Consider the following 21,363-nt stretch of genomic DNA (forward strand, 5'->3'; position numbering starts at 1 on the left):
TATTGCGAGACGACGAGACGAGACGAGAGCGAGACGAGATTTTCCTAGACGATTTTTAAAATTCCAAATAATGAAAATATATGAAACAATACACAATATTCCGATTCTCGTTGCGTTGAAATTCCGAAAATTTAGAAAAGGACGCACGAGATGACGATTTTTCGAAAATGATATTTTAATATAAAAATATTCTTGACAGTTTATATGGATAAAAGTTTTCTCAATTTAAAACATTCGAGTTAGCTCAGGTGAGAAGGTGATTGCCTCCCCCGCCCGGAGTTCGATTCTCAGTAAAAACTGTTTATTTTTTTTTTTATTTTTTTTTACTTTATAGAATAAAAAATCGCAGTATTGTGAATTTCCATACGATTTTCAAACGATTTTTATTTAAATCGAAAACGTTCATAAAAAACGTCTCGCTCTCGTCTCGTCGTCTCGCAATATTGTGAATCAGGCATAACTCTTTAAATGCGAGAGTAATTCGCAATTCAAAGTGAAAAAGTGCTACTCTGTTTTGTGGTCAAAACCATTTAAAATTTAAAAAACAAACTTGATATTTTGTTAACATTTATATCTTATGAAATTCCTTAGAAAATGAAATTATAATTATTCGATAAATTTTTTCATAAAAGGATTTTACGTAAGAGCCACATTTATCATAATAGCGAGTAATTGCAACCCAGTAGTGCATTTTATTTTAAAATGGTCGAAATTTTTTTATTTTTCATCGTCACTCTTACACTCTTAAATTTTGATTTCTGTGGGATTGCTTTTTCTATAACGAAACATGGAATTCTTCTGTAGCTGACCCGCTTATTTTATAAAAATGCTTTTAGATCACTTAAATACCTATAAATTAAATTTTTTTTTAAACGCCTCTTCCATAATTTATTATTTATTTTTTATTTTATTTTGGTTTCGTAGATTCAACGATATTTTTCTGATATCTGAACAAAGAATTGTTATTTGTTCGAGCTTTTAAACATAAAAAAAGATATTTAATTAAATATGAATTTAAGAAACCTCTGCGAAGCAATTCTAACTAGAAATTGGAGCAACAACAATTTGGGTTCTTTTATTAAGATACTGGTAAAAAAACTAATTTTAAAGTTAAAATCTTCTTTACTTCCTCAATTCATCTATAGTTTCGTAGGTACACATGACAAATTAATTCATATGCAGTTATAATTTTTACTATAATTTGTCATGTTTTATTTAACTTGAAAGTTCAACTTAAATTTGGGAAATCTTGATGGTATTACCTATATTCATCCCTATTTACTCAAACTAAACCCTTTAATAATGACTGAGAGTTCATCATAAAAAGAAAAACCCAAGCAAATGACCTAGATTTAACACTGAAAATATTCATATTATATATACATATATATTTTTTTTTGCTACTTGAATATATTTGATTATTACCATTAAAATAAGGTGCCGTACTAAATACCAACAAATGTTCACATAAAATAGCCTATACATTCAAGTATACATTAGAAACTTTTTTTGTATTCCATGTTTCTCCACCATACAACGCCATACAAACAAATAAATGGAACATTCTCCTTAAAGTTAGTATAGCCTGATTCTTTATCACTTTTGTATTGTGGTGAAACTACGTCAGAGTCTTACAATGGTAATTGTCCAAGACGGGTAATATAGTCACTTTTGTTTTGAAATTTCTGCTTTGGTTTCTGTAAACACCAAGCAACCGTTACCAAACCTAAGTCCATATTATTAGCTAAGAATAAGAAGTCATATTTCACCTTACTTTTTCTCCTTACATTACTGCTGGGTATAGTTGGCGTGTGTTGGCTGCAACACACGTGAAAGTATAGCTCTTATAAATGGTTCGTAAAATGTTCAATTGAAAAAGGGCTTGTCAGTCGACTTATATGTACCCGGAAGAGTAAACGACACTTTACTCAAAACAAAAAAAAAATTAATTGTGATATAACGATTTTCAAAAAAAAGTTTTATTTAATTTGACAAATGTTCAGTAAGAATTTTAAAGCCTTTAGATGACTTATGGAGTGATGTGAATTTCATTTAATACGCTTTTCGAAATAAAAATGCATCCTGCTCTTAATTGTATTTCAAATTAATTTAGCTTCAACTTTTTTTAATGTTTGAAAGTGACGAGGACTCAGTTTTTGTGGTGCTTTCTTCACCTTCATCGAATTGGGAAGTAGGTTTCTCCTTTTTTTTAAGGTTTAGTAATTCTTTTATGGTGTTGTTGAGAACTAGAGAACTCAAAAAAATCGTTTTTAAGTTTAATACTAACTGTTATGATCCTAGGAGTTGGCGTAACTCTTTGCTTCTCTGAAACATCACAGTTTTAAATATTATTTAGTAAACAATTAAAATTAATGTATAATTTGTGTTTCATGTTAAAAGCCTGCTAGCTACGGTAAGAAGAACGGTATGTGGTATGCCTCTCCAGGAAACCAGGGTTGGGGATCAAAGCCAATAAGTCGAAAACCGTCTATAATGGAAGCAGATTTGGGAACTCTATCAACTACATCTGGGTCAATTAAACGCAGTGCGGGAAGAGTTATACGCATTATAAATAGTTTGGATCATTCAGTTCAAGTGAGTAAAATATATTTTCATTTTTCTTTTATAATACTTATATTGAAATTATATTGGGATGTGTCTTAAAAAATAAAAACGTTTAGTAAATAGATTTCACCAATATTTTGAAGAAGCAAGTATTTTCGCGATATCTATTTATTGCGAGAAATTTTTATATCTAGAATATTATGCCTACCTCGGTTGAAAAATTTGATATTAGATACTGATGTTTTCGTATTACATCAAAACTCAATTATTCAAAAACTATTGCCTGAAATAACTTTATTTAAAATTAATAATTAAGTCTAAGACTCAAGCTTTCAAAAATGTTATTATTTATAACTGTAAGTTCTGCCGTTTTTTTTTTTAATATTTTTTTTTAATTTTTAGTCATTTTTCGGAATTTTAAATTCAAAGCCTGGCAACCTCTGCTTTTGTGGCAATATTTTCAATGGCAACCCTAATTTATTTTAAACAGGGATAGTAAAACTTTTGTTTTGCATTAGAATTAAAAGAAATAATCAGATGACTGATAAAGAAAGCTTACAAAGCCGAAAAATTAAATTCTGAAAAGAAAGTAGTTAGTCTATTTTTTAATTTTCTCAAAAACAAGAAGACATAAAACCGTACGGTTTTCACTATTTGATAAAAGGACAAAAGGGACAGTCAATTTTGACAGTATTTTTTTTTTTTTAATAAAATTCAAAACCTTGAAAAATTTTAAAGTGAATGTGTTTTGAATTTTTTTTTCTCAAAATTTTTTCAAAAACCTTTGTTTAAAATAACTTCATTTAAAATTTGTGATTAAGTGTGATATTCTAGCTTTTAAACATGTTATAATTTATAACTGTAAGTGTTGCCGTTGTTTTTAAATAATTTTTTTTTCCTTTTAAGTCATTTTTGGGAATTTTGTATTCAAAGCCAGGCAACACCTACTTGCGGCAAGATTTTGAATGGCAACCCTAGTTTATTTTAAAGAGGAATAATAAAGCTTTAATTTAGTATTAGAATTTTCAAAAAAGCAGATGGATGCAATTTGTTCCAAAAGTGTACCTCTTTAAACCTGGCAACCCTAGGGTTGCAGCAAGCTGAGACCAGGCAACCCTGTTTTTTTGTAATCTTTGCGTCATTTCCTTTAATATGATGTACATTTCATAAAAAAACAGATTACTATTATTATCGTCTCAAAAATGATTTCCTAATTTTTTTATGAGCAGAGTAGAGTCAATGAATATTGAAGTTATTTGAGGGTGTGATAACTTTCAAAAGCTTGATATTTGTAATAACAAATAGTAATGTCTTGTAATGTCTTCTAAGAATTCGACTCTCTAATTAAGGATGTCCTCGTGTGCGTTAGTCGCATTATTTGAAGCTCAGTATGTTGTTCCAATGTTCTAATGCAAACTAGGAAAAGGACTTTTCTTTAAATGCAGTATTCATCTTAGATTCATTCGTATTTCGTAGGTTGATGCCTTGTGGTTTTGCTAGATAAGAAGGAATTTCGGGAATCTTTACATGGCTGAGGAGATGGCTTTAATGAAAAGAGAGTTGTTACATGTTGTTACATTACATACATTTAAAAGCATAAGAAATTCGTGATGTGTTTTTTACCCAAAATTATTAATATTAGGAAAAAATTACCATACTGACTGATTTAAACATTTGAAGTCTCTCTTATGGTCTAAAACACATATTTTATTAATGTACAAAGGATAAAATAAACGTTTTCAAGGAGTATACAATTGTAAACATTATCCGATTCACATAAATATCATCCAATTAAAATAACAAACACATACATACATACCAATTTATATTTAAATTCAGTTTTATGTCACTAAAGTCAGTAAAGTTTTTGAAATGAAAATTCGTCTTGGCATGAAATAAAAATGCACTTATTTCTTATTTCTTATACACACCTTTTACATCTTCAAAAAATTGTTCAAAATCAAAATAAGGAATCTAGGGCAAGTCCGGGGTGTTATTTGTTAACATATACCGGGTGTTGCGTGACAAGTTGTTTGCACATTAGATTCAAAACATTTTTTATTTGCTCTACATTATGAGGTAGTACAGAAACAAAAACAATGCAAACATTAGGATTAAACCATTTTTGTAATAAATTATCCAATGGAAGAAAAAAAAATATTATTGACCTCATTTATCCAATCAATTTTTTTTAGTGTCGTGTACTTCTTAATTTACGCACTTCACAACCATTTGAAGATGTTTTAGAAGACCTGGGCCAAGTTCTTAAAATAAATGGAGCTAAAAAGATGTATACAGGAACTGGACAGGAGGTTATCATTTATATTTGAAATTCTAAACCATTAGACGTCATAGTAAAATTAATTGCAGGTGCGAAGTTTCTCACAACTTCGAAACGAATTTGCAGATGTAGATACTTTTTATTTAGCAACCGGGGCATCAATTATTGCTGGTTCTCCGATTCGAAGATCAAGATCACGACCTTCTGTTGTTCCGGCACCAATTTCAACCGATGAGCTTCCAAAAGTTCCCATTAGGGGAGCAAGACCTAGGAGTAAAAGTCGTCCTAGAATTTTATATGCACCGGAGAGTGAAATACTTCGACCAAGCGGTGAATATTCTATGTTAGATATTATAAAAGAAGAACCTACCAAAGTCACTATACGAGGTTTAAGAAGAACGTTTTATCCACCGATTCATCATGCACCAGCTGATAATTCTCCACCAGATAAAAAGCTGCAGTTACAATGGGTGTAAGATAATAATTTTGTTTCGCTGTAAAAAACTGCATTTATTATTTTTTTAAATTTTAGTCATGGTTATCGAGGAATCGATGCTCGCCGCAACCTTTGGGTACTTCCGTCTGGAGAGCTTCTTTATTATGTAGCTGCTGTGGCAATATTGTTAGACCGTGAAGAAGAAGCTCAACGACACTACACGGGTCATACTGAAGACATTATGTGGTAAGTAAAATAATGAAAATCGTCAGAGAAAAACGTTTTTCGTACATTTTAAGCGCCTGGTATCAGATTTCTTGCGAAATAAACGATTTATTTATGTAAGTCTGCCGTCTTGTTTTGGCGCCGATAACACTGCAGTTTTTTTAAACGTTCCCTAGAACTACAACATTTTTGGTTTAATTGAAATGGAAATACAAAAAATCATTAGAATTTTAATGGAAATTGTGGACAGGTAGATCCGATTCAACTTTCATAAATTTAAAAAAAAAAACTGCACTGTTATTGCACTTTTTCGAAGAACACTGGTCAACAAGGTTTTTGTTACAGACACCAAGATATACTTTTCTTTAGGTTTTTTGGTCGCTAAGTCAGTCAGTTAGAAAATTGAAAATGCCGCTTTTTACCAGTTTTCGAGATTATTTCTTAGCTTTTGGTTATTTATTTTAAATAAATTTGCAACGGTTTCTAAAAGAACTAAATCTTATCTTTTTAAATCTTTTAAATATCTTTTTTCTTCTTTGAGAAATCTTGAGTTGAAATCAACGTGTTTCGTATATCTCATGTTTATTTGCTTTTAATAGAAAATCTCGAAAAGTTCTTTGCCAATCGGTTTCAAATTTTGACACAACGTTCCATTTAGAATCTCGAAAATTTTTATATTATAGAGGGTGGTGAATCAAGTTTTACTAAATAATTACTAGTGAGAAAAATATAACTTTTTTCTTGTTAAAACAATATAAGAACTTACAGGAATGTAAATGAAACGTTGTGTCAAAATTTGAAAGCGATTGGCAAAGAACTTTTCGAGATTTTCTATTAAAAGCAAATAAACATGAGATATACCAAACACGTTGATTTCAACTTAAGATTTTTCAAAGAAGAAAAAAGATACTTAAAAGATTTAAACTGATTTAGAAAGATAAGATTAAGTTCTTTTAGAAACCATTACAAATTTATTTAAAACAAAAGCTAAGAAATAATCTCGAAAACTGGTAAAAAGCGGCATTTTCGATTTTCTAACGAGATTATCTCAAAAACGTGATGTGATATAATTTGTCTGACTTCGTATTCAAGTTCAACACACCAAAAACCTATAAAAAATTACTCCTTGGTTTCTGTAACAAAAAAAAGGTTAATTTTGTTGACCAGTGGAATCGGCTCCCGATTCAAGGTGTTATATTACTACAACAACAGTTAAAAGCACCTAAACTTCTGGTAAAGTTATTGTTTGTTATACATGAACAAAGACGCACATACAAACCGCTGATCTGGTTCGAGTGTAATACATTTTAAACTCCAAATATAAAAAAATGAAAGTTTTCTCTTTGAGCCTATCAGGTTCTTAGTTCGGATGAAGCTGAAGTGTTCAAAGATATAATCGTTTGTGGGAATTTATAATTTTGATTTCAAACCAACTTAAATCAAATTTGATTTTTATGAACAACTGTAAATAATGTCTTTACCTAAAAGCTGTGGTTATTGATGATTTATGATTTATTTATTTTATATGTTTCTATTTAAAGCATGGATGTCCACCCGTCAAGAGAGTTGGTAGCATCTGGACAAAAAGCTGGTCGCGATAGAAAATCTCAAGCTCACGTTAGAATCTGGAGTACAGAATCCCTCCAAACTTTATATGTTTTTGGTATGGGCGAACTTGATACTGGTGTAACTGCTGTCACGTTTTCACAATTGGTAAGCATATTGTGCTTAAAAGTTCTAAAAGGTTTTCAAATTTCTTTTCTCATTTCTTGAACACAATTTTCACAATTTTACATTGCTTATATGCTTGGTTATTTTACTTTAGCCGATAAAATAAATAAGTTGAAGAAAAAAATGTAAGTAAAGTTTGAAAATTGCTCCGTCAGATTACATGCATGCATGCAGCCTTCAAGCTTGCTTTAGAGTCCTTTAAGTTGCTTTGCTTAGTTTTCATGTAGTATTTCAGTAATTGACTCAGCTTCGGACAAATTCGTGTTAAAATTTGGAATATAAGTAGGGAAAATAACTTTTTTTATTTCAATAGAAATACTAACTTCACTAAAATAGAAAATTATTCGCATTCAGTTTAACGATAATAATAGTGATCAATTGGCTTATTTAAATGCAAGAACTTGGGCAATGATACAGTCTTCAACTGCTATGAATTCTTCTTTATAATACGCTATTAAAATAGTTTTAAGTTTTTAAAAACTGGCATTTTGTAACATATTTTTGGATTTTCTTATTATTCGCAATAAGTTACATTACATTGTATTGCTTTCTCAAACAAATTTAAAAGAATATTTTTTTTAAAATTATAAATAACTTAACGAATTTGTCTGAAGCTATCAACATTTCTTGTCTTATTCAATTATACCAAAATTTTGGTGAAAATAACTTCAATCGATAATTACATAAAAACTACCAAATAATATATTGTAGAAAATAATTCATATCGGTAATTAAAACAAAATTTTTCTCAGATATATGATAATTGAAAAAGATTAAAAGATCAACACTTTTTTTGACATTGTATTTGTTTATCTGTAAAAACTAACTTTAAGATTATTGTTTGAATAAAATTAAAAATCTTTGTTTTAGAATGGTGGCAGTTATATTTTGGCAGTTGACAGTGGCCGTGAAAGCATTCTTTCAGTATGGCAATGGCAGTGGGGTCATCTTTTAGGAAAAGTTGCGGTAAGTGAGCTTAAACTGATTTTCTGATCTCATATTCATTAATATTTCAAGCCCATATTATTCACATTTCTTAAAACAGGAAAAAAAAAAACAAGTTTTAGTCTATCAAGAAATTTATCAAAACATGTTTAGAAAATAATTTCATATTGTTCACTTTTAAAAACAAAACAAGTTTACGTTTTCAAAACAGTTTCTTGTTCTGGAAAGCTAAACAATATGTTTTGAAAATTTGTAGCCTTGAAAATTAAAAATAATCACATTTTTAATAGATTGGATTTTTAGTAGTTTTGAACGTTTGTTACAGAACAAAAGTATTATTTTTTTGCACTTAATAATTAAAAAAATTGTGTATCCCAGAGGATTAAAAAATAATTTTATATGCATTTCAAAACACTGACCATGCGATTTCTCAGAAAACTAAAAAAAAATTCATGCGTTATTTGTATGTTTTAAAAGTGTTTCACTGAAAAAAGTATTCTATTCTACGAAGGTTTTACAATGCTTCGATGTCTTTTTTAACTCATTATAGGTAAATATTATTGAATCATTAAATGCAAATGCACCAGCGACCTGTTCAACAATATTTCAAACTTGCGGAAGGGACACAAATATTAAATGGATTGAACTTTTTTGATGCAAAAACTAATTTCGATCTGCATTAATGTATAAAAAATTCTCAAACTACGATATTATTTTATTTAATGCAAACAATTTTAAGTAAATGTATTTTTTTTAGTTTCAAATGCATTTTTTTTGCATTCATATTTTCGAAAGAGATACTGCATTACATGTACGCCATTTGTTTTATGATTTTATTTGAATTATTGGAAAAATTTTAGTACATTACGTGCCATTGCTTTAATAAATATTATTTGAATCATTGACAAAATTATGCTCTGATCAACAAAATGAAAAAAATCTCAGAAACTTGTTTTGCTATTCACAAAACAAACATTTTCCTGTCTTATGAAAATCGTGTTATATTCTAAATAGTGGAGCAACTCAAGCTAATTATTAGGGAACCCGGTCGTACAGCTCTGATTTTGACAATTTTTTTTTTTTTTCAAACATCGGTAATTAAAAATACTTTAAAGACTATAGGTTAAAATTGGCCGATGTTGCCGTATTGTTTTTTTAAATTAAAATTAAATTTTTTTTTGAACAAAAACATTTTTTTTTTTTGCTTAAATTTCATAAAATAAATGATAGCAAAATATTCTCTAGGTCATTTAAGGAAAAAAAATATATGGGAGTAAAACACAATCTTCCATCGTTTAAGCGATAATGTTTTGAACACAACGGCAACAGTGGCGTATCCAGAAAAAAATTTGGAGGGGGCTAGAAAATTTTTCAAACATTTTTTAGAGGGGTACGAAAAATTTTTCTCTCTAATTATATTCACCTTTGATCGAGAGTGAAGCTCTGTGCTGCGGTACTGAAAGTGGTATAGTAGCATTTAACTGCTCTCGACTTCGACAGCTTCGTACTACTGTCTCCTGTTTTCAAAGTTCTTGTGTGACAAACACCATTTTCGATATAAACGCCCATGTTCCGCAATTCGACCGAAAGTGAACTGAAATCACTTTTAAATTTTACGTGAAATAAAATATCATATTCTTCATTAGGATCAATTTCAAAAATTTCGAAATTGCTTCGAACTGTCAAAGCTGAAGGATCATCCTTTTTAATTTTGTTTCTGAAGTTAAATTATTACTGCTGGATGCCATTTTATCGGCAATTTTAATGGAAAAAAAGAAGAATTCAAAAGAAAAAATATGGAGACACAAATAAGATATGATAATATTTTGTCCAAAAATTATAGACTCATTGAAAAAGGCACCAAATTTACAAATCGAAATAATGTGAATTGAATTCGATCAGAAAATCTAAATGAGTGAAAAATGCAGAAAGTGAAAGTCTAGAAACTAATTTTATATTAAATTATTTTAGATGTTTAATTCGAAATATATATATTTTTTCGTAACATGTTGCTTTTTTAATCCGAATTCGAAGTCCAAACTGGCATTTTCTGAAAGAAACCATTAGTTACATATGATGACCACTAAGATTTTGAGATATCAAATATTTCTAATTCCAATAACTTTGAGAAGTATATAATTTTTGAAAAAAGTGTTTATTGAGATTGCATAAGAACTTTTGCAAAATTAAACGGTGATGTTATTCGACGTGCGTATTATACTATAAAGTGATCTGAAGAATTTCGAATTGGACTTAAATCCGAAAAAAAACCACCCAACCCCAGCTACAGCTAAGGCTCTTACTCAAACAGACACAAATAGCCGTTTCAGAATTTGGAGGGGGCTCGAGCATCTGAGCTGCCTCTAAATCTATAAGATTTACGAACAAGTTTCAGTCAAGCATATATATTAGAATGAAATTAGGTAAAAAATAACATGATCTGGAAGGCTTGGGGGGGGCTTGAGCCCCCTGAGCCCCCCCCCTCAATACGCCACTTAACGGCAACACCTACAATATTAACATACACGTTTTTAAAAATCAGAATCTCATTTCTATCTGTAAAATTTAAATTCACTAAATTTTATCAAGAGTTTTTTAAAAAATGGTCCTCAACACAGAATTTTCGAAAAAAAAAAACGTTTTTAAAATTGGTTTTCAAACTTTTTCGCAGTAAATTATGAATTTATTTTAAAAAAATTTTTGGCCATAAATATTATCAGATGAATTCCGAAGAGGAAAAAATAATATTTGTTACAGTTTTGAAAAAAAAAAAATTAAAAATTACTTCAATTTCATTGCATTTTTTGATAAACTGAATTTTTGCATTGAAAACTTTGACAAATTTATTTAAATGTTGAACTTAGTAAAAATAAGTTAATTTTTTTTTTTAAACTTCTATTAAAAAAAGTTCTTCGAAAATGAAATACTTTTTAATTTTTTTCCAGGAGTTCTGTTTGCTGAAGTATTTGTTATCGAAATCATTCCGAAAAGGTATTTTCGGATAAAGAGCTAAAAAAAGTTTGAAATTACAGATATGAGTTCACAGTGGACAGGTCTATGCATTCAAATTACAAATCTATCTTTTTAAGATTTTCGAGAAAAAATCAAGGCTAACCCCTTGCCAAAAAAAATTCCAATAAAAAAAATTTCCTCCAAATCCATCGAGTGAGACATCAAATGAAAGGTCTATTTAAGCTCTATTCATTGAAAACCAACAATTTTTAGGAGGTCTGGTTGCTGAAGTATTTGCAATCAAAATAATTCCCAAGCGATGTTTTCGGATCAAAGGCTAGACAAAAGTTTTGGTTAACAGATATGAGTTCACAGTGGACAGGTCTATGCATTCAAATTACAAATCTATTTTTTTTAGATTTTCGAGAAAAATCTAGGCTAAAAATTCATGTTTTAGATGTGAAAATACTTGTGAATAATACCGATTTTGAAAATTGAAACTTTATACAACTTGTTTTGATTCCAAACAAGTTTTATATAAAGTCAATAAAATGGCTGTAAGTGTTACTTAATTTATACAATATATTAAAATAATATTATTTGTTTTTAAAATTGAGTATTTAAAAATATAGTATGAATAATTTTTTGTAGTTCTCGAGATATTTGCCAGTTTGAAAATTTGTTTTCTCAACTTTTACAGTTTTCCTGAATTTTTAAACAAAATACTTCAAAAGCACCTGTAATTTATCGAATGTTTGTATGGAAACATTGAAAATCAAGTTTACGTAAATATTATGTACCTACATAATATTTACGTAAACTTATAATCATTTACGAATTTAGTAATGTTTTATGACCCTGAACTTTGCAGACAATTTAACTGCTGGTCTTTGGACTTCTGCCACTGCCGTAAAACTCAACTGATTTTCAAAAACTTAACGGCAATCGCTTTGTCTGAATAAATACTCGATATGCAATTTTTTAGTTTTTTTTTATTTACCGTTCTTACGAAGTTTTGGCCAAAAGAGTGTTTTTTTTTTTTTTGGATCCCATTTAATTTTTTTTTATTTCTTAAATTTAATTTTTTTTTTTTCAAATAAATATCTCATTCTCTTGCAAGCTCTATTGGAAGCATAGGTGGATCCAGGGGGGGCACGTGCCCCCTCTAGAATTCAAAGTTCATACTTAAAGGAAATCAAACTATAAGAGTTTAAAATATATATGAATAATAACAGAAAAAACTTGAGTGAAACTCTTGTCTATTTCTGGCTGAAAATGCGAATTTTGTTGATTGTTGCATTCCTTTCCCATGAATAGCTCCACCTCACAAATAAATAAACGGCTATTTGTTGGGTACACACGAATTTTTTTTTTCGATTTAAAAAAAAAGTGAATTTTCAAAGTGATTTTGGTGAAAAATTTTGATATGGACATCGAATGACATTGAATGATATAAAAAAAATAATTGTATATGCAACTCTATTTTTTCATACAGAGGGGTCAAAAAATTTGCACTTTTTTCGTTGTTTTTTTTAACATTAGTGTTTTTAAAATAGTGGAACACGTCACAAAATTGCATAAACTATATATTATAGAACTGCTGGATATGTAGAACAAACTTGCATTTCAGAAGTTTGCCCAAGTTTGCACCCCGAAAATAAAGACCCCTTGAAAAAAAAACTCCTCAAAAGCGACCCTTACTTATAGATTTTTATAAATATTATTTTATTGAGAAAATTTCTCCAGGGATACCTCTAAAAATATGTAAAAAAAATAGTGTTCCAAATTTCAAAAAAATCGGTGCAGTAGTTTTGAAGTTATGAGGAGCACCGGCGTTGAAAACATTAGTTGTGGGGATAACGATTTAAAGTTTTGAACTCTGGACTAAAAGACTAAAACGTTCCTAAGGGAAGTATTAAAATACTCATAACTTGGTCAATTTGGCTCCAAGAGACCTACAATTTGAACACAATATTCTTGAGGTATAAAACAATTTAACCCCTTGTAGCCCCATGTGACATTTCTGTAACAAACCGAAAAAGATTGCATAAAAGCTCTACAAACTATTTTTTTTTTCTGTTGAAGCTTCTAATATTATAATCTTTAAGTATTGCTTTATCGAAATAGTACTTCAAATTTCTAATAAATAGCACCAATAGTTTTTAATTGACAGTTAATGTTGAAAGTTGGGCTTTTTTTGAAAATAAGCAAATTTGTGTAAAAACTACGAAATTCAGAAAAAAAATAGTTTTTGTTAGTAAAACCCACGGGGTTTTATTTTTGGATTTTAGGAAAGTGCCTAAAAATTAATATTAGATAGTTTTTTGCTTGAATTTTTGCATTTTTATATAAAAATAAATTATTTAAACTTTTTTTTTACTCCCAAAATATCGAAATAACTAAGTAAATAATGACTTTATTGAATTTTTAAAAAATACGTGTTTTATTAAAGATAAAGGCCAATCGATTGACTTATTAATTTTTAAATTTACGACCTTGGGTTACAAAAGGTTAATGCAAATAAAAAAAACAAAACTGGGTTTCCCGGCAAAAAAGTATGATTCAGTTTTTTTTGTTATTCTTAGGAACTTTAATATTTATTAGAATGAAGTCTTTAGTATTTGACTAAAAACTACTAGGTCATTAACTAATGGTATAATTATGTCCATAATATTGCAAAATTTTATACAAAATCAATTAAAAAACGTTAACATTATTTTTTCAAAATTTCATCTTTAAAACTTAATTTCTCAAAAACTATTTGGTGAAACAACTTAAGTCAAAAAATTAAATAAAGAATTGTACGTGCATTTTCTGATTTTTTTTTTTTTTTTTCTTCCAGGAGTAAGAGGGTTAGCACTTGAGTGGCTTTTACTGTAACAAGAAAATGAAAATTTTTCCTTCCGAATAACTTTTTGGTCATTTGGTACCTATTTGATGTGGGAAATGTGCCTAAATATTTTTGGCCAGGTTTTAGACCACTGTGTGTCGTTAAAATGTTCTGCTTGTTAGTCAGTCGTATGGTACTTCACTTTATTTCTAACTGTTATTGCTGTTTTTTTTGCCAATCCGTCCCTTGTGCCCCCCCCCCCCCCCAGAAAAAAATCCTGGATCCGCCCCTGATTGGAAGCCATTAGGTGACCTTACTGCGGAGAAATAAAATGAAGAATTTTTAAAATCGAGAAAGTGTTAGATGGAATATTTCATTGTGTTGAGGATCTTTTGATAATGTATCAGTTTTTTCGTCTGAAAACCAGGATACTGGGAAAATCAGTTCTCATGAGAACTTATCACTTTCCTCTCCTAAAAAGCATGACACTGATAAAATAAGTTCTTTTGAGAACACTTATCAATTCATTAAATCGATCAATGTGGTATCAGGGCTCATTACAGAAAATGCTTAAATTTCTTCAGATTTGTTTCATACCCAAATCAGATTGGTTTTACCAAGCCAAATAAAATCTCTTGTATTTTGCGATTTTCTGGTTTAAAAAGTAAGAACAAAAATAGTTTTCGTGACTATGCAACTTGTCGAAAACCTTCCTACAGTACAAAATTTTTAAAAAAAATTTAAATTTCATGGTGAAATAAAGGGTATGGAAGCAATAGTAAAAATTTTTTTAAATCGATTGAGTTTTACGGCAGTGGCAGAGGTCTAAAGTTTTAGACGAAATTTTTTTGGGCATTTCTGAATCTTTTGGCCGAAACTTAAAATAGGTAAATAAAAAAAACTAAAAAATGGTTTATCGAGTATTTGTTAAGACAAAGCGATTGCCGTTAAGTTTTTGAAAATCAGTTGAGTTTTACGGCAGTGGCAGAAGTTCAAAGACCGGCAGTTAAATTGTCTGCAAAGTTCAGGATCATAATATTTTCATACTATTCTTTTTAAAAATTTGAAAATATTAGTAAGCCTGTATTGATTTTTAAGTCTTATCTTGTGATGGACTCAGTCGAAGAAATTTGTTTTAACGAAAGTTGATTTTACAGTACACATTAGAGTGTCCGCAAGAAATCGATTTTCGAAATTTGGTCGGGGGAACCCCATAAAATGTTCCGCCTTTGCAGATTTTTAGATAGCCAAAATTTAAGCTCGATTGGATAAGTCTAAATGGTGCCGACACTTGCTCAAAGTATCAAAAATCTCTGTTTTTTCACTGTTTTTCGAAGAAAATTAGCTCTAGCTCCCAAACAGATGGGGTTATTTTCACTTTTTATATATTAAATGAAAGGTAGTGTTATTACACATAATTCAGATTCAAAATTTGTTTAGTTTTACAAAAAAAAAAATATTGTCATCAATTTAAATTTTCAGTACTTACCTCAAAAAGAGCAAACTCGATTTAAAATGAAACTTTTTTTTTACTGTTTTATTTAAAAAAAAAAATCGAAACATTTAACAGATTTCTAAAAAACAAAATACTTAACATCGTGTTAAATTTCTTATACATAATTATTGAAGTAAATACTAAAAAATTTAATCAAGTGACTTACTTAAAGTAGTTTTGGAAGCATCAGGATATAATTTTCGGCACTCACTGACTACCTGAAGTACATATTGTTTTTGTTCCTCATCTTTAGTTAAAAGATTATTAAAATCGGTTATTAACTTGACTCCTCTTTCTGCCATGTCATTTACGACTTTAAGTGTTTTCACTTTCTTAAAGCCTTCTTTAAAATGGGGGTTTTCGGGCCAAAGATTTGGAGGTTCTTTGAGAAAACTTGTGTCTATTTTCAATCGGCCGAAAAAGTTCAATGTTTCTTTGTTCACAATATTTTTTAACCCTGCTGTGACAAATTGTTCAATTTCATGTGGATGTAGCTTTGGATTTACTATTCTGTTGGTTTCTGTTTCGCTGTTTTTTAAAATTATGTTGGCCATTTCTGATTTTTCGCCATCTGGTAAAGTTGGGTCAAAGAACGCCAGACCTACCAGCTCTGAACTCAAATACCATAAATGGTTTGAGAATTTAGCAAGAGCCTTCTCTGAAATGTCTTTGTCTATCTTGCGGTATTCAATGAAATCACGCAAAAGATCAAGATCTTGTTTAGGAGCCAGATAAGCTCTTGGGGCATTAAACCAAGCCTTGCAGTAAATTTTTACGATGAAAACGCAGATATCACCGAGAGCGTTACGTTCCTCGTTACTCATTTTAAACTGGCTTCGAAACATGAATATTTTTAAGCTATAAATAGCTTTGGCCATCCACCTAGCATGATGAGTGGCTCCTGGTGTTCTGAATCCAACTACGCTTCCATCTAGAACTCCAACAAAAATCAAAACCAACTGAAGAAATTCCTTATAGTCATTTCTAGGCTGACATTCTTGTAGTTTTTCTTTTAATTCACCTGATATCTGGGTTATAACTTCAGGGGTTAGGTGTTTATTTACATTTTTATCACTGATACCCGTGTGATATATTTTTGAATCTATTTTTGACCATTCATTTTGGAACCTTTTAAAAATATCTGGTTGAGGTCCAGTGGTTGAACCCAACTTACAATCAAAAATACCTCTTAGCAAAACTTCGAGAATATGGTGACGACAGGCCAGGTACAGCAACTCTTTATCCAACATTTGCTGCAAAATTTTGCAAGATCCTTTAAGTCTTCCAGTGTTTGAAGCAGTGGTGTCAAAACACATTGCTTTTACAGCATTTTTCTAATTTAACAATGGCATCTTTTTCATATTTTGTTTGAATTCTGGCTTTTTCCCAAAAAATAAGCACCTCTCGAATGACAAGTCTTGCAGATTCCTTTAAATTTAATTTTACAATTCGCAAATTAAAAAATAGTGTTGACAAAACTTGACGATTTGAGGGTAATTTACACCCTGTAATTTGATGAGACGGAAAGAAAGAAAGAAAGAAAAATTTTTTCTCGGGTTTTTGCTGCCAATGCCATATCAACGAACACAAAATATATCTTTAAAACACTAACAATTCTTAAAACTTCTTTTAATCTTAAAACAAAAACGCAACAGAATTAATACTCACATTTTATTTTAAGTTAATTTATTTTATATACAAAGGAAAATTAGCAAAAAGCGAGAGTTTATCTTAATAAAATTATTGAACTACCAACGAAACGACTCGTGAAGCTTAAACTTCATAAAAAAAACAACAAATATGTATTTTACAACTGCATTTTATTTTTTTTCTATAAAAAAAAACGTAAATAAACAGAAAAATTATTTCTCTAAAATTTAATTTTTTTTCTATTAAAAGCTTAAATCCTGAAAATTCCATAACACTTCGTTGAATATCTTAAGATTTGTTTTAGTTTGTCACGACAATTGTCAACATTGAGTTAGCCCGATGTTAAAGCGCTCGCCTATCAATCCAGGCATAGCAGGTTCAACCCCCACTGGGTGCCCTTTTTGTTTTGTTTTTTTTTTTTTTTCAGTCAATTTTACTCTGTGCTTCTATAATTGATAAAATTATTATATATTATTATATATAATACGAGAAGCATTTCAATTAGATAGGTAACATCAATCTATAACATAGAAAGTTTTATTTTAAATCGAGTTTGCACTTCAGCTCTTTTTGAGGTAAGTACTGAAAATTTAAATTGATGACAATATTTTTTTTTTTGTAAAACTAAACAAATTTTGAATCTGAATTATGTGTAATAACACTACCTTTCATTTAATATATAAAAAGTGAAAATAACCCCATCTGTTTATGAGCTAGAGCTAATTTTCTTCGAAAAACAGTGAAAAAACAGAGATTTTTGATACTTTGAGCGAGTGTCGGCACCATTTAGACTTATCCAATCGAGCTGAAATTTTGGCTATCTAAAAATCTGCAAAGGCGGAACATTTTATGGGGTTCCCCCGAAAAAAATTCGACAAAAATTTTTTTCTATGGGAGTTGCGGTCACTCTAGTACACATACTCCCGAATGAACATAAATATATTTGTTTGATATACATCGAAACCAAATCCTTCAAAGTGATTGAAAAAAAAAAAAAAATAGTACGCATACGCCTCAGTGAACCAAAAATACATACATACATATAAATTTGTACAATTACAATAATTTAGAATTTCTTCCGTTAAATTGTGAGATAGACCTAGACATTTTAATTTGGATATGTGTACGTTGAAGGCAAAAACTATTTTCAAATATAAAAAGGTGGTTAAAAGTTGCCATAAAATAAAAATTGAACCAATAACTAGGGAGTCTAGAGAATTTCAAAAACTAATAATGTTGGGAATCAAAAGAAAAAGACTTAAAAAATAACAAGAAGGATAGTTATTATGTTTCATTGTGTCCCAAAGCTTGGTAAAGGCAGTGCATCATACTCCGAGCTTACCCCCGTACTACATTTTCCAAGTATAAGAGTTCTCCGGATACGAAAGTTTATCTCGCCACCTAACATAATTTTACACGTAGGAATAAATGTATTTATTGTTAACCTTTATGTACTGTGTACTATACACTTTAATGCTTTCAATGACTAACAGTTTTGGACTTGTCTTTTTGTCACAGAAGTAAAAGTGTCATACAAAAGCTATAAGTTTTGATAACAATAGAGTTAGCAGATAATAATTTGCGGTATTCATTTGGAACACGCTTTAAATATTAAGGTGACTTGCAAATAATAATTACCATAATGCTAAATACGAATAAAGTTTTCAATTTTAACTTTCAATGAATGGTACAAAAACGAGAGACTCTTTAAACATTTTCAAATTGCTTTTGAATTGAGTGAGTAACGTATACAAATTTTGCAATTTTTTTTTAAGACGATGCAAGAAGGACTCTCGGGTGCTGCCTTCCATCCACTTGATGACAATTTAATCATAACACACGGTCGTGGTCATCTCGCTTTTTGGCACCGACGAAAAGATGGATTTTTCGAGCGAACGGATATAGTCAAACAACCATCAAGATCTCATATAACAAGTGTACAATTTGAGCCTGATGGTGATGTCGTAACAGCAGATTCGGATGGATTTATAACAATCTACAGTGTTGACTCTGATGGAGCATATTTCGTACGCACAGAATTTGAAGCTCATAACAAAGGAATAGGATGTCTTATAATGCTTGGGGAAGGAACTCTTTTATCTGGTGGAGAGAAAGATCGAAAAATAGCAGCATGGGACTCTTTACAAAATTACAAGAAAATTGCTGAAACAAAGGTAAATAGACAATTTTTTACATGATTGGTATGTTGGTATAATTTGCTTAATTGCAGCTGCCAGAATCCTCCGGAGGAGTTCGAACAATATACCCTCAACGACCAGGAAGAAATGATGGGAATATATATGTGGGAACGACAAGAAATAACATTCTTGAAGGCTCCCTACAACGACGGTTTAATCAAGTTGTTTTTGGCCATGGTCGCCAACTCTGGGGACTTGCTGTTCATCCAGAAGATGAAATATACGCTACTGCTGGCCATGATAAGCACATTGCACTTTGGCGAAAACATAAACTTATTTGGTCAATTCAAACTGGGTACGAGTGTGTTGCCCTAGCATTTCACCCATTTGGAACTGCTCTAGCAGCTGGTAGTACAGAAGGTCATCTACTTGTTATAAATGCTGAAAATGGTTCAGTTATGTTAACATTGAGAGTTTGTGGATCCCCATTAAACTGCATTGCGTATAATCAAGGTAAATTTTTCGGCGCAGAAAAAATAGGCCCAGAAAACATATTCACACCTGACTACACTCATAGCTCCACAATTTTTTAGAGCAAGAAAATTTTTAACGACGAATTCCTCGATAGGACCGATCAAGAGTTGTATTTCTTAAGGTGGGACATAACTCCACACAGGTCATAAAATCAGAGTCAAATTTTGGAGTTGTGGTCAATTGATTATGTTTTGTGAAACCGCCGCGCTCAGATTTGTTAATTTTTAAGATACATTTAATATTTTTGTAAATATTTATTAGTTGGAGACATGATCGCAATGGGTTCGCAAAATGGAAGCATTTACCTGTTTCGTGTTTCTCGGGATGGATTCTCATATAAAAAAGTTAACAAAATTCGTGGATCTCAACCACTTACCCACTTGGATTGGAGTATGGATGGCAATTATGTCCAAACAGTTACAATTGATTTTGATTTGCTATTTTGGGACGTTAAATCGCTGTCGCCGGAACGTAGTCCGATTGCGATGAAAGATGTTAAATGGTTGACAAATAACTGTACGGTCGGATTTCTTGTGGCTGGAATTTGGAACAACCGATATTATAGTAATACATCGACGATAATTGCTACCTGTAATCGTTCTTCTATTCATGATATGTTAGTATCAGGAGATGCCGATGGATATTTGCGTTTATTTAGGTAATTTTGAAATTCACTTTTTTATCACACCATTATATCTAAGTTCATGCAAACATATATATTTTTAAAGATATCCATGTACGAGCCCAAGAGCTGAGTTTAATGAAGCGAAGGTCTACTCGGGAATGTTAGCATGCGCACGGTTTCTATTTGGTGATCGCAACATAGTTACTGTCGGTGGTACCGATGCATCATTAATGATTTGGGATTTAGTTGATGAATAGCCCAAATGGCCACCGTGGCGAACTGCTGCAACTTATGAAGCCCGCTATACAGATTATTGGCGCCGACGAACGAGCATGGTATCTTCTACTCTTATCGACAGTGATTCTGAGATATAACGAGTTTTTTTTTATTGTAAAAGCGTGGCGCGGCATAGTTATTAAGGTTTTCAAGTCTTACCATTGGATATTAAAGTCTTCAATTTATTATTATATAAATCGTTTCAAAAATTATCTTCCATTCAAATATTTAATTACAAAAATTTGTTCATAAGTAGATAAAACAGTTGCACTGCTAAAAGTTTTCATTGGCATATTTATAAAAAAAAATCAAAAAATCTTTTAAAATTAAACGCAAAATCAATTAATTAACCGTCTATAAAAAATACAAAACGAATTATTTTCTGCAAAAATTAAATATATTATTCTACAACGTTCAATTTGACAACCCAATAGCAAAACTAAATACATAAAACCATTGAAAGAACTGCCCCTCTTAAAACATTTGTATTGAAAAATGTTTGTGTTTTTAATTTATTCACAAGCAACTTACGAGTTGTAGTTTGAATACAAATAAGTTAAATTGTTTTTAGTTAATTTTGTTTAAAGGGTCAATATTTATTTTGTAATAAATATTTCCTATCCAAAATTCGAAAAGATTGTTGAATTTATAGCGAATTTATCCAGCATTAAAAATTAGTT

General features: G+C 30.3%; 1 protein-coding gene across 2 annotated transcripts in view; it reads left to right on the top strand.

Annotated features, from left to right (window-relative positions):
* The window catches only part of LOC129919975 (echinoderm microtubule-associated protein-like CG42247), a 33,255-nt gene extending 11,892 nt beyond the window's left edge, over positions 1-21,363 (top strand). The window contains exons 1-11 of one of the 2 annotated variants that reach the window (XM_056001116.1): positions 1,470-2,191; positions 2,401-2,595; positions 4,761-4,877; positions 4,936-5,318; positions 5,379-5,528; positions 7,049-7,220; positions 8,109-8,204; positions 18,886-19,284; positions 19,341-19,761; positions 20,044-20,440; positions 20,511-21,363. In XM_056001116.1, the coding sequence (XP_055857091.1) occupies positions 2,129-2,191; positions 2,401-2,595; positions 4,761-4,877; positions 4,936-5,318; positions 5,379-5,528; positions 7,049-7,220; positions 8,109-8,204; positions 18,886-19,284; positions 19,341-19,761; positions 20,044-20,440; positions 20,511-20,664 (2,547 nt within the window). In that variant the 5' untranslated portion in view covers positions 1,470-2,128 and the 3' untranslated portion in view covers positions 20,665-21,363. Of the gene's footprint in view, positions 1-1,469; positions 2,192-2,400; positions 2,596-4,760; positions 4,878-4,935; positions 5,319-5,378; positions 5,529-7,048; positions 7,221-8,108; positions 8,205-18,885; positions 19,285-19,340; positions 19,762-20,043; positions 20,441-20,510 lie in introns of those variants that run through there. The other variant, XM_056001115.1, reaches the window with a different exon arrangement.

Source organism: Episyrphus balteatus, chromosome 4 (genome assembly GCF_945859705.1).
Source record: "Episyrphus balteatus chromosome 4, idEpiBalt1.1, whole genome shotgun sequence".
Classification (NCBI taxonomy): domain Eukaryota; kingdom Metazoa; phylum Arthropoda; class Insecta; order Diptera; family Syrphidae; genus Episyrphus; species Episyrphus balteatus.